This window comes from Lithobates pipiens, unplaced genomic scaffold (assembly GCF_037356315.1).
Source record: "Lithobates pipiens isolate NorthernLeopardFrog02 unplaced genomic scaffold, aLitPip1_a1.2 Scaffold_19, whole genome shotgun sequence".
In the NCBI taxonomy this organism is placed as follows: Eukaryota; Metazoa; Chordata; class Amphibia; order Anura; family Ranidae; genus Lithobates; species Lithobates pipiens.
Window position 1 is genome coordinate 496,561,551 of NW_027507764.1, and position 12,139 is coordinate 496,573,689.

The 12,139-nt window shown below is 41.9% G+C and overlaps 1 protein-coding gene across 1 annotated transcript in view; it reads right to left on the reverse strand.

Moving 5' to 3' along the window:
* CDH17 (cadherin 17) overlaps window positions 1-11,740 on the reverse strand; it is a 108,722-nt gene extending 96,982 nt beyond the window's left edge. Inside the window, exon 1 of the mRNA XM_077493038.1 lies at window positions 11,479-11,740. Within this exon, the coding sequence (XP_077349164.1) occupies window positions 11,479-11,526 (48 nt within the window). The 5' untranslated portion in view covers window positions 11,527-11,740. The remainder of the gene's footprint in view (window positions 1-11,478) is intronic.
* Between the last annotated feature and the right edge of the window lie 399 nt (window positions 11,741-12,139).

Below are 12,139 nucleotides of genomic sequence, written 5' to 3' on the forward strand. Positions count from 1 at the left end.
TCTGCTTCCAGTTTGACTGCCATTTTGTTTTATTGCTGATGATATGAAACCTTTTATTGCTGGAAGACATTAGCTGACTATTTTATGACAGCCTACCTTCAGCTCCGCAACCACTAAATACACTTGATTGTGTTGTAGATTTACAAGGCTCAAAGTCTACGACTGGTTTCAAGGCAACACATCTTCCTCCCCCCCTGCAAAGTACTGTCAGGCTGTAAACCCATAACTGTTCTGTTTACCTATGGCTCACCATAAATTTCCACAGATAAATAGCAAAGCTTCTACAAGCACATACTCGTTTTTGTTCTTCTCAGAAAGGAGAAATATTCAGTGCATTGTATTTCATTTTGTATTTTGTTTTGTTTTTTTGTTTTTTTACAGATCTACATATATTGTGCAGCATTTGGAGCAACAGGTTGCATTGTAGTAGGGCAGCCCATTCATTTTGGATGAGCTACAACACTACAGCACAGGTTTTTAGCTTAGATCCTACAGTCCCTTTATTAGCTTTGTTGACCTCCTCCAGGCTCTCCCTTTTTAATACATGCCAATATTCTGTTGGCTTTGCTTGCAGCAGCTTGCCATTGCATGCTATTGCTAAGCCTGTCATCTACTAGGATCCCCAGGTCCTTCTCCAGCCTAGATTCCCCCAGAGGTTCTCCCCCTAGTGAGTAACTTGCATTTGTGTTTTTAGCACCCAAATGCATTAACTTTTCAACATTAAACCTCATTTGCCATGTAGTTGCCTACCCCATTCTTTTATTTAGGTCTTCTTGTAAGGTTTCCACGTCCTATGCCAAAGTTAGTACCCTGCTTAATTTTGTATCATCCGCAAATATTGAGATTGAGCTGTTTATCCCATCCCCTTATGAATAAATTAAACAGAATCAGTACCAGAACAGATCCTTAGGGGATCCAGCTTACCACACCAGACCATTTCTGTCTGTATTTTGTCCTGGGTTGGGCAGAAATCCAGAGAGAGCTGGATGACTCACAGGCAGCATCACTGAGACCCCCCTCTACTTCTAAAATGTTTTGGTGCCTTCTAGAAGAATGAAAGGGGAAGTAAGGTGGAGCTGCCTGTAGTATTCTGAGGGCCCTGACCAATCCTAAACTTGTATTGGCAGGGAGCAGGCTCCCTGAAATACTCAGGGTCAACCCAGCTGGGGAAGGGTTGTGTTTGGGTGGAAGCTGGAGATGGAATGTTAGGCTGTCTTGGCCTTTGAGGGAGCTCCCCAGTCTTGGGGGGGTGACCTTGGGCCTGGGTTCGGGTGCGGACAGGACCTTCCAAAAACCACAGAGGTGTCCTGAACAGGAGGCATGGGAGCAAGAAGGACAGCGGGAGAACACTTCCAGGCAAGTCTCTAGGAGAAACAAGGAACAGCCAAGAGGGCTGGTGAGTGACACACGGTCAGGAGGACTGGAAGGCATGCCTTAGAGCATGGGTCTTCAAACTACGGCCCTCCAGTTGTTCAGGAACTACAATTCCCATCATGCCTAGTCATGTCTGTGAATATCAGAGTTTTGCAATGCCTCATGGGATGTGTAGTTTCACAACAGCTGGAGGGCCGTAGTTTGAGGATCCCTGCCTTAGAGGGCTGGGATGGAGCAGTCTGTGATGGGTGCAGAGCCAGTCAGAAGGGCTGTGGTGGCACGGGCAGTGGAAAGAGGCAGCTGCAGCCAGGAGGGCTGTCAGGGCCTGAAGCGGGGGTACTGGGAGTAGTAGCCACATGTGGGAAGCTAGCACTAAGACTATCTATTTTTTTTCACCATAGGGGCCTGCGCCCCCTGCCTGCAAAGGGCATTTGCTTTGGGCCTGGCTGAGCCAGTGTCAGGCCCCAACCGCAGTGCTAGTTGGTCCTTAGAGTGATTGTCCGCAAGAAAGTGTATGTGCTGTAGGTGAAGAGAAAAGGTTGTATATACCAGAGGTGTTTTTAGTTCAGTCCCTAAATTTCCTATCTTAAATCAATTGGACATCCCATATGCACACCATCCCCATCCAAGTTCTATTCCCCTAATAAACAAAATGAAACAAAGTTCCAGGACTGTTTCTAATCTGAAGTGTGTCTGGAAATTCATGTGCCTGGCTATGCACAGTGGAAGACAGACCACGATCATTACATCCCCTACGGGAGTATTGTTGCAGAATGTTGGTTGAGGGAAATTAGTTTTACATTAATGGCACTGTAATCTATTTTTCAATAGAATTGTTTCTTACTGTCTCCCTGTAACATCCTCTGTGAGCCCCTGAACCTCCTTATTTTCCCCTCACTTCTGTTTATTTGAAACAAGCAGTGCACGTTAGGTGTGGTCATGTGCAATGCTCCATGCATACTACACATGTTCACATAGTCCATCTTGGGAAAGGGTGCATGGCTATATTCCTACAGTGCCTTGCAAAAGTATTCATCCCCCTTGGCTTTTTACCTATTTTATCTATTTTGTTACATTACAGCCTTTAGTTTAATGTTTTTTTTAATCTGAATTTAATGTGATGGATCAGAACACAATAATCTAAGTTGATGAAGTAAAATTTGAAAAATATATACATAAAATTATTTTTCAAAAATAAAAAAATGATAATTGGCATGTACATATGTATTCACCCCCTTTGTTGTGAACCCCATAAAAAGCTCTGGTGCAACCAATTACCTTCAGAAGTCACACAATTAGTGAAGTGATGTCCACCTGTGTGCAATCTAAGTGTCACATGATCTTCCATTACATATACACACCTTTTTGAAAGGCCCCAGAGGCTGCAACACCTAAGCAAGAGGCACCACTAACCAAACACTGCCATGAAGACCAAAGAACTCTCCAAACAAGTAAGGGACAATGTTGTTGAGAAGTACAAGTCAGGGTTAGGTTATAAACAAAATATCCAAATCTTTGGTGATCCCTAGGAGCACCATCAAATCTATCATAACCAAATGGAAACAACATGGCACAACAACAAACCTGCCAAGAGATGGCCGCACACCAAAACTCACAGACTGGGAAAGGAGGGTATTAATAAGAGAGACAGCACAGAGACCTAAGGTAACCCTGGAGGAGCTGCAGAGTTCCGCAACAGAAACTGGAGTATCTGTACATAGGACGACAATAAGCCGTACGCTCCATAAAGTTGGGCTTTATGGCAGAGTGGCCAGAAGAAAGAAATTACTTTCAGCAAAAAACAAAATGGCACGCTTTGAGTTTGGGAAAAGGCATGTGGGAGACTCCCAAAATGTATGAAGGAAGGTGCTCTGGTCTGATGAGACTAAAATTGAACTTTTTGGCCATCAAAGAAAATGCTATGTGTGGCGCAAACCCAACACATCACATTACCCAAAGAACACTATCCCCACAGTGAAACATGGTGGTGGCAGCATCATGCTGTGAGGATGTTTTTCAGCAGTCGGACTGGGAAACAGGTCAGAGTTGAGGGAAAGATAGATGGTGTTGAATACAGAGATATTCTTGAGCAAAACCTGTGCCACTCTGTGTGTGATTTGAAGCTAGGGTGGAGGTTCACCTTCCAGCAGGACAATGACCCCAAGCACACTGCTAAAGCAACACTTGAATGATTTAAGGGGAAACATGTAAATGTGTTGGAATGGCCTAGTCAAAGCCCAGACCTCAATCCAATATAAAATCTATCATAAGACTTAAAGATTGCTGTTCGCAAGTGCAAACCATCCAACCTGAAGGACCTAGAGCAGTTTTGCAAGGAGGCATGGGCAAAAATCCCAGTGGTAAGATGTGGCAAGCTCATAGCGACTTATCCAAAGCGACTTGGAGCTGTGATAGACATATAAGGTGGCTCCACAAAGTATTGACTTTAGGGGGGTGAATAGTTATGCACATTGATTTTTTGTTATTTTGTCCTATTTGTTGTTTGCTTCACAATAAAAAAATCTTTAAAATTGTGGGCATGTTCTGTAAATTAAATTATGCAAATCCTCAAACAATCCATGTTAATTGCAGGTTGTGAGGCAACAAAACACAAAAAATGCCAAGGGGGTGAATACTTTTGCAAGGCACTGTATATACAGTGGCACCATAGAGAATGAATGTAGCCACCTTCTAACAGGGAGATGGATCACAGCAGCAAAAAAAAAAGAGTGTGGACTGATTTAGAAGATTTGGAGGAAGCTGAGAGGAATAGAAGGGACTGTTCTTAGTTAAGAATGCATACTTAAATAGAATATACAGTATCTCACAAAAGTGAGTACACCCAGTGGTGTAGCGTGGGTTGTCAGCACCCAGGGCAAGACAAGTAATTTGCAACCCCTAAGATGTGGACTTTAGCACTCCCCAAGTCCCTTCAAATAGTACTGACCAACCTGATTCCTTTACTGACCATTACACACTACACTGACCACTATACTATACTGTCCACTACACTGAGAACTACACTGACCACTAAACTGTCCACTATACTACACTGACCACTACACTGTTCACTACACTGTCAACTACCCTGTGCACTACACTACACTGAGAACTACACTGACCACTATACTATACTGTCCACTACATTACACTGGCCACTACACTATACTGCCCACTACACTAACCACTATACTATACTGTCCACTACACTGACCACTACACTACACTGACCACTACACTACACTGACCACTACACTGACCACTATACTGTCCACTATACTGTCTACACCACTACATTGTCCACTTAACTACACTGTCCACTACACTATACTGTCCATTATACTGTCCACTACACTACACTGTCCACTACACTGACCACTATACTGTCCACTACACTGTCCACTATACTGTCCACTACACTGACCCCTCCCCCGCTCCCTGCTTACTGGCTGTGATTGACAACAGCAGGAGCAAATGGCTCTCGCTGCGGTCTCTGAGCCTTTGAGGAGAGAGAGCAGACAGAGCTGCTGCTCTTGGGCACCACACTGAGGCTGGGTTCACACTGCTGCGCTGTGATGTTACCGCAATTTTACCGCAAATTTTAGGAGTTGGACATAGCTGCGATTGATGTTCTAACCAATGGAATCATAATGTAAAAAAAAAAAAGTGTTAACTTTCTGTGTACTTCCTGGTTTTTGTGGAGAGCAGTGTGGTGGAATTCGCACATATCTGAACCAACAATGCGATTCCAGAACGATTTACATTGATGTCTTTGGAGACTAAATTTGCAATGCAACGCTGTAAACTTGCACAGGACCCTTTTTTTATCGCATCGCATTCGTAGAGGAATCGCAACGCATGTATGTGAACGACCGTTATTGAAAACAATGACTTTATGGATGACATGCAAATTTAGAATGTTTTTGATGCATCACATTCATTATAAACTCACATCAGTGAACACCAGCATTGTAATAGAAATACAAATAATAGTTATATTTCACAGTCCAGTATACACTTACTTAAAAATGTACTTTCATGTTCTGCCTGTAAGCTGGTCGTCTTTTCTGGATTCCCTGCATGCTTTGCAGCTTTTACACTGCTGTTTAACCACTTCAGCCCCGGAAGGATTTACCCACTTTCTGACCAGGCCATTCTTTGCAATACGGCACTGCGTTACTTTAACTGGCAATTGTCGTGTGACGTTGTACCCAAATAAATTTTATGTAATGTTTTTCCCACAAATAGAGCTTTATTTTGGTATTTGATCACCTCTGCGTTTTTTTTTGTTTTTTTTTTGCGATAAACAAAAAAAGGCAGAGAATTCTTCTATAAAGCATACCCAATAAAATATTATAAAAATCAGATTTATTCCTAAATTTAGGTCATGTATTCTGCTACATATTTTTGGTAAAAAAAACAAAACGAAAAAAAACAACAAGAATAGCTTATATTAATTGGTTTGCGCAAAAGTTTATAGCGTCTACAAAACAGGGGATAGAGTTATGGCATTTTTTTTTTTACTAGTAATGGCGGCGATCTGCAATTTTTAGCGGGACTGCGATATTGCTGTGGACAGATTACAGATTGGATACCTAACTGAAATTTTTGACACTTTTTTGGGAACCAGTGTCATTATTACAGTGATTTGTGCTAAAAATATGCACTGACTTTGTACTAATGGCACTGGCAGGGAAGGGGCAATCATCAGGGGCGATCAAAGTGTTAAATGTGTTCCCTGGGAGTTGTTTTTAACTGTATGGGGGATGGGCTGCCTAGGACAAAACACAGATCTCCTACAAATCGCTGTGTGCGAGCCCGATGTACACCTATGGCAATTTGCTCTGTAGTATAACTGCGGCGGCTGGTCGGCAAGCGGTTAAAGTATAACCAATGGCAATTCTTTCATTTTGGACGGAGTTGGGAGAGATTAGAACCCCTTTCAGGTGTCCCCATTAAAGAGATTCACCCTCTCTATTTATCCTTTTTACCATTATCATTGAAAATGGAAGCTAAAGAAAATCCCACATTTTGGGCTGTCCCCAGAAAAGTAATAAAGGTGAAATCTTACAATGGGGACACTAGTTCCGATGACCTGGGGATCCCCAAGGGATTCCCTTAATTTGCAGGGATTTCCTCTCCCTTCCTGTTCCTGTGAATGGAAGCAGCAACCTTTATAAAATTGAAATTTACCCTGAGTTATAGAAGTGAAATCGTTCATTGTCACATGGGGGCTTGGGATTCTGTAATGTTTAAAGTCCAGAGCTTAAATTTAGTTCAGCAGCATAAAGGGTGAATGAGAAGTGTCCCTTGTGCTGGTGGTTGCTCTGTTTGGTGAAATCTTCATTTTCTCCCCCCCGCCACCCTCCGAGTACCCCGACGATTTAAATCTTCTGGTTCTGCGGGGGTTAATACAAGCCACTGTATTGATGGGTCACAGACACCCGTCAAAAGTGGAAACTATCCCCACCGTTTCATGCTCCATTCATAAAGCTGTACTATAGTTTCCTGAAATAAAAAGCATTCCATGAATGGAGGACAGATGAATGCTTGAAAGGGCCAACCTTCTCCATTTATGGAGCGTTTGTTATTTCAGGAAGCAAAGGGAAAGCTTTTGTGGAAAGAGTAGAGAGACTGAAAGGGTGGGCATATTTGGCAGTTTTGATGAGAACATATGAGAGATCCAGAGGCTCATATTAGACCCTGCAGCACTATGAGATCACTACTGTGGGGGTGTGGGGGTCAGTGTACTCAAGATTTCATCAAACAGTGCAGCCATCAGCACAAGGGACGCTTCTAATTCTATGTAAGTACCATCCCTGGTGCTGATTTAAAAAAAAAAAAGAAACTAAGCTTTATTCCCAGGCAAAGATAAAGAACACAAATTAGTTCAACTCCACACCAATTATATATCCTTAAAACACATATTAGTCTCCAAATTTGGTAGGGTATCAGCCTCTTGCAGTCTACTGTAAGAAAGGAAGAGGTATAAGGTGCATAAAGAGCAGGGTTTCAAACAACGTAAAGTGAAATTTTGAAATTTGCTGACACGACACAAACAATTTACTAGCAGTGCCAATTTTGTACTTTCAGTTCAAAAAGTTAGCTAAAATTGACTAAGTTAAGCTAAAAACGTGTAGGTAAAGCAATTAGCAATGTGCTTAAAGAGGAAGTAAACCTTGATGGGTTTACTTCTTCTTTGATTCCAGGCAAAGGTAAAGCATAATGGACTACTATGCATCGCATAGTAGTCCATTATGTGTCACTTACCTGACACAGGAGCCAGCGAAGTCACTGCTGTCCCCTGTAGTTCCGAGCATCCATCTTCTTGGTGGGTCTCGCTGCTCCGGCGCTGTGATTCACCGGAGCCACGATGACGTCACTCCCGCGCATGTGCACGGGAGCCGACACTCGCGGCATATCGATGCGATCTGCGGTCTGCCCAGTGCGCCTGCGCGCCACTGTCTACGGCGCATGCACCGTAGACAGCGGTCACTGTCTTCGGGTAAATATCTCCTAAACCGTATAGGTTTAGGAGATATTTCTTGGACCTACAGGTAAGCCTTAATCTAGGCTTACCTGTAGGTCAAAGTGGTTTGTAAGGGTTTACAACCACTTTAAGGTATAACAAATGGCAAAAATCATATTTCTCCTTTTAGGTTAGGTTAATACAACCCAGCACAGAGTTTCCCTTTACATTGGAATCTGCAGGGTTCCCCTTTACAGTGCAAGGGGGAACTCTGCAGACACAGATGTAAAGGAGAACTTTGATGACTCTGATGTAAGGGGGAATGCTGTAGACTCTGGTATAAGGGGAAACTCTGATATAAGGGAGTCTCTGGTCACCAGAGTCCCCATCCCTTACACAAGAGTCCACAGAATCTGCAAAGTTTTACATCACAGTCTGCAAAGTTCTTCCTTCCATCAGTGGAGGACTGATGTGGGCTCTGGAGGAGAACTTGGAGAAAAGGACAGGAGTGGTCATAAGATGAGTCGCCCGGAGGACAGCATCTGACTGCCCTGCACCCAAGAAAGCAACGGAGGAAGTGAGTTAATGGCAGCGCCATCCTCCAGTGGCCACACAAAGTCTGTGGGGGTCTGCACAGTTCCCTCTTGCACTGTAAGGGAATCCTGCAGACTCTGATGTAAGGGGAAACTCTGTGGACACTGACTTAAGGGAAACGCTGGGAACATATCACCTTTGACATAGGAGGATGGAGCTCTCACTCCTAAGTCCTGGTTCCCCCTCAAGTAATTCTTAAAAGGCACCAAGCAGTGTCATGACATCACCACGCACACGCCCCCCGATCTAAGCCCACTAAAAGCCTGCCCGATCCCACCCAAAGCTGGCCCCTGACCAAATGTATTACTGGCAGCCACTGTCTGTAATGGACGTTTATGGACAATTTGTAAATCGGATGGTTTTTGCTGTAAATTTACAGACAGTTGGCAACCCTGACAAGGAACCAGTCAGGTGCGCTGCAGTGAAATAAGCACACCGATAAGACAAGAGAGCAGAGTGACGAAATTAGCTTATCAGTGTGCTGCTTTTGTTTTCCCTGTCAAGTCACAGGCCTCCAATGGGATACAGCCCACCTTCCATCCCAAGGAAAAAAAAGTAATAACCTTGCATGAGTTTTAAACTATTCCCTGATCTATCTAATATTAGAAAAAATGAATTTGGGCTACAGATACACTTTAGGATTTTACCAAGATCAATGTGTAGAAGTTAAACATATGACATTGTAGGTTTTATAAAATACAGGTAGTAAGGATAAAAAAAACTTTTTCATATATCAGCTTATTCTGTATGCTTTTTTGATTTATTTTTAAATCAGAAAAGATTTTATTATATCATAAAGTCAAGCAATACAGGTACAAAACCAAAATAATTCATACATGTATAATGAAGATACAGTGAAGAAAGACTTGGTACAGGTGACAGAAATACATGTTGTTACCAGTAGCAAGAGTAGGTAAGCTCAGCTAGAGTTCTGCTTCCTATACTTGCTACAAGTTTTACTCTATAAGAGAGTGTATCTGGACACATAGACACAATAGTGATTATATTAGACATTACATAGCTCAACTAACAGCCTTCCAAAGAGGAGGCAAAGCAAGCTTAACTTAACAAAGTGTCAGCGACTGATAGGTCTCCAACCTTATCGTAATTGACCTTCGAGTGAGAGAAAGACATCAAACCCCAATTAAGTCAAGCTAAAAGTTATTCTGTATGCTTTTAGCATGTGATGGCACAGAGGCTCTCGAAAAAGGGAAAGGTGAGTATGTGGAATTGGGGTAAATTATTGTTAGGCTTGGGGTTCTGTGTTTTAGGGTTTAAATGTTGCAGAGTTGAGGTGTTGAGGTCTCATGTTAAAGTTTAGGTTAAGTGTTTGGGTGGAAATAAAGGTATAGAACTGGGGATTGTGAAAAATCTGTTTAGATCACGCGGGAATGTCCCATCTCTTAAAGTCCAAAGCTCAAAGACATTTTTAAAACAGCAATAGATAAAGATCAGCCAGCACTAGGAACATGGCAACCCAAGTGTTGCAACGTTATTCTCTACAATATCCGGTGCTCTATCTAGATGTCAAGCTCCTTCCTTTATAATTGATGACTCTGTTATTTATGAAGAGGTGGCCACACTTAATCTGTGATTTGCGTTGAGATGTACCTATAGGGTTGACCACTGTCACATTGGCCATTATGACTATGTATCATATTAATTTATTTCACCACAATCTGATGTACTTGTGTAAATAATATACACAGTAATTTTTCAAAAATTATTTTCAAAATAGAATTTATGTGGAGAGATCCTTCTGTATGGGGTCTTTTGTATTGTTATGTTCCATAGCATTTAACTATAGTTCCAATCAGTACTGCAGCATCTGTTGATTCTCTTTTTGTGTATGGACTGAGAGTATGTTTTTCAGGACAAACAATTGAGATGTTATGTCAAAAATGTTCTCTGTGCTGTCCCAGTACTGGGGCAAGGCCCATTAGCACCCAAGAAGAAAAGGCCACTCCCATGAGCCATACTTCAACGGCATACGTTTCCTGCCCTGCCCTTTTACGTCCTCTTCCTGCTGAACGGTGCAAATTGGATGCCTCTACCGCCTAGTCCTTAACCCAACCCTGTCTACAATTTTCTGGTGGGAAGAGTACTTGGAGGGAACATTTATGATTGTACATTTTTAATCCTATATGATTGCTGAGATCTAAACATCTATTTTAATTATGTTATTTACAAAGAACCAGAGCATAGGCGGCCTTCATTGACCTCCCTCTTAAACTGCTAGTTGTCCAGCTTTCTCTATTTTAACATCGGAAACAACGACCTGGAAAAAAAACTGCAACCAATGAAGTCATAAAACCTGATGTGCTCCATTCTCGTATAATGCTGAAGCCATTGGATTAGAAAAACAACCAGGAAACTAGCATTTTTAGGAAATTAGCATACAACTTATGCAAAGTTCTCTCAGTACAAATTTCCCTTAATGTCTAATTTCAGACACAACCTTTTTTAATTTTGGATAAAGTGGAGAAGGGTTATGCTGACCATACACGCGCAGAATTTCGGCTGTAAGTAGATTGAACGATTATTTGTCGTTTGAAAGCAAATTGGCCACTAACTGACAGAAATACTTTATAAATATGCCCCGGGAAACAGACAAGAATAGAAGCCAACAAAAGTTTAAACCCTTCCTCAATCTGTCATAAAATAGAAAACTGTTGGTAATGATTGTCTTGGTTACTTTTAAATTATACTCATCTTTTCTTCTACTCATTTCATAACTCTATAAGAAAATTGTCTTTAAAAAGTGTCTTTAATAGTTGATCATTTTGCAGATCAAACATCTTGTAACATCTTCTTTATAAAAAAAAAATGGCACATACAAAATTACTCTAAATGAAAGGTACAATAATTAATGGCAACCAATCAGAAAGCAATTCTTACTTAAAATATCCTCAGCTTTTAAGGATTGCTGTGGTTTGCACAGTACAATGCCTTTTTTCTACCACCTTCTGAGTAAACCAGTTATTTACATTGTACAGACTTTTGTCAACATGATCAACTACTAAGACATGAATATATATTACCTGTGCCAGTATACAACATAGGAAAATAAAAAGGTATTTGAATTTCATTGTTGAAACCGTCCGTGTCCAAGTCTTGAAGAATGACACATAGATTAGCAATAATCCAGGGTAGTTCTCCTTTGGGCTGTGACTCAAATCTGGAAAAATGACATGAAACCAGGCTTAGAAGTCAAGTCAAGAGACAGGCTGGGTTAGGAGATGAAAGTGAAGAAGCAGGTGGGGAGGTGACAGTAAATCAATTGGAATGAATTGGATAGTAGCTATGTGCCAACGCTATATCTGCTAGTTAAGTATTAATTCAATGGTGGGTGTGAATCATAGACTGCACCTAGCAGTACTGTGCAAATCTACGTTGGACCATAAAGACTGAGTGTACTTTGACACAAGTGACTTATGCTTTCTGGCTCTCTCTGACTTAAACCAACCCACCCACCCCACACCAAGATGTGTACTTACCTTCATCTCATGGTCGCATGCTGCCCTATAAGGCAGGGTTCACACCAGCAGAGGACCCGTATCCAATTCACAATAGCAGGAGAATTTCACCGGCTCTCTATGGAGTCGGTTCACATATCTCCGGTGCGAATTTGCTCAGGGGACCCGTGCGTCTTTTGGTCTGTTTTAGGTCCGAATTCAGCCAAAAGTTCAGGCTGAAATCAGA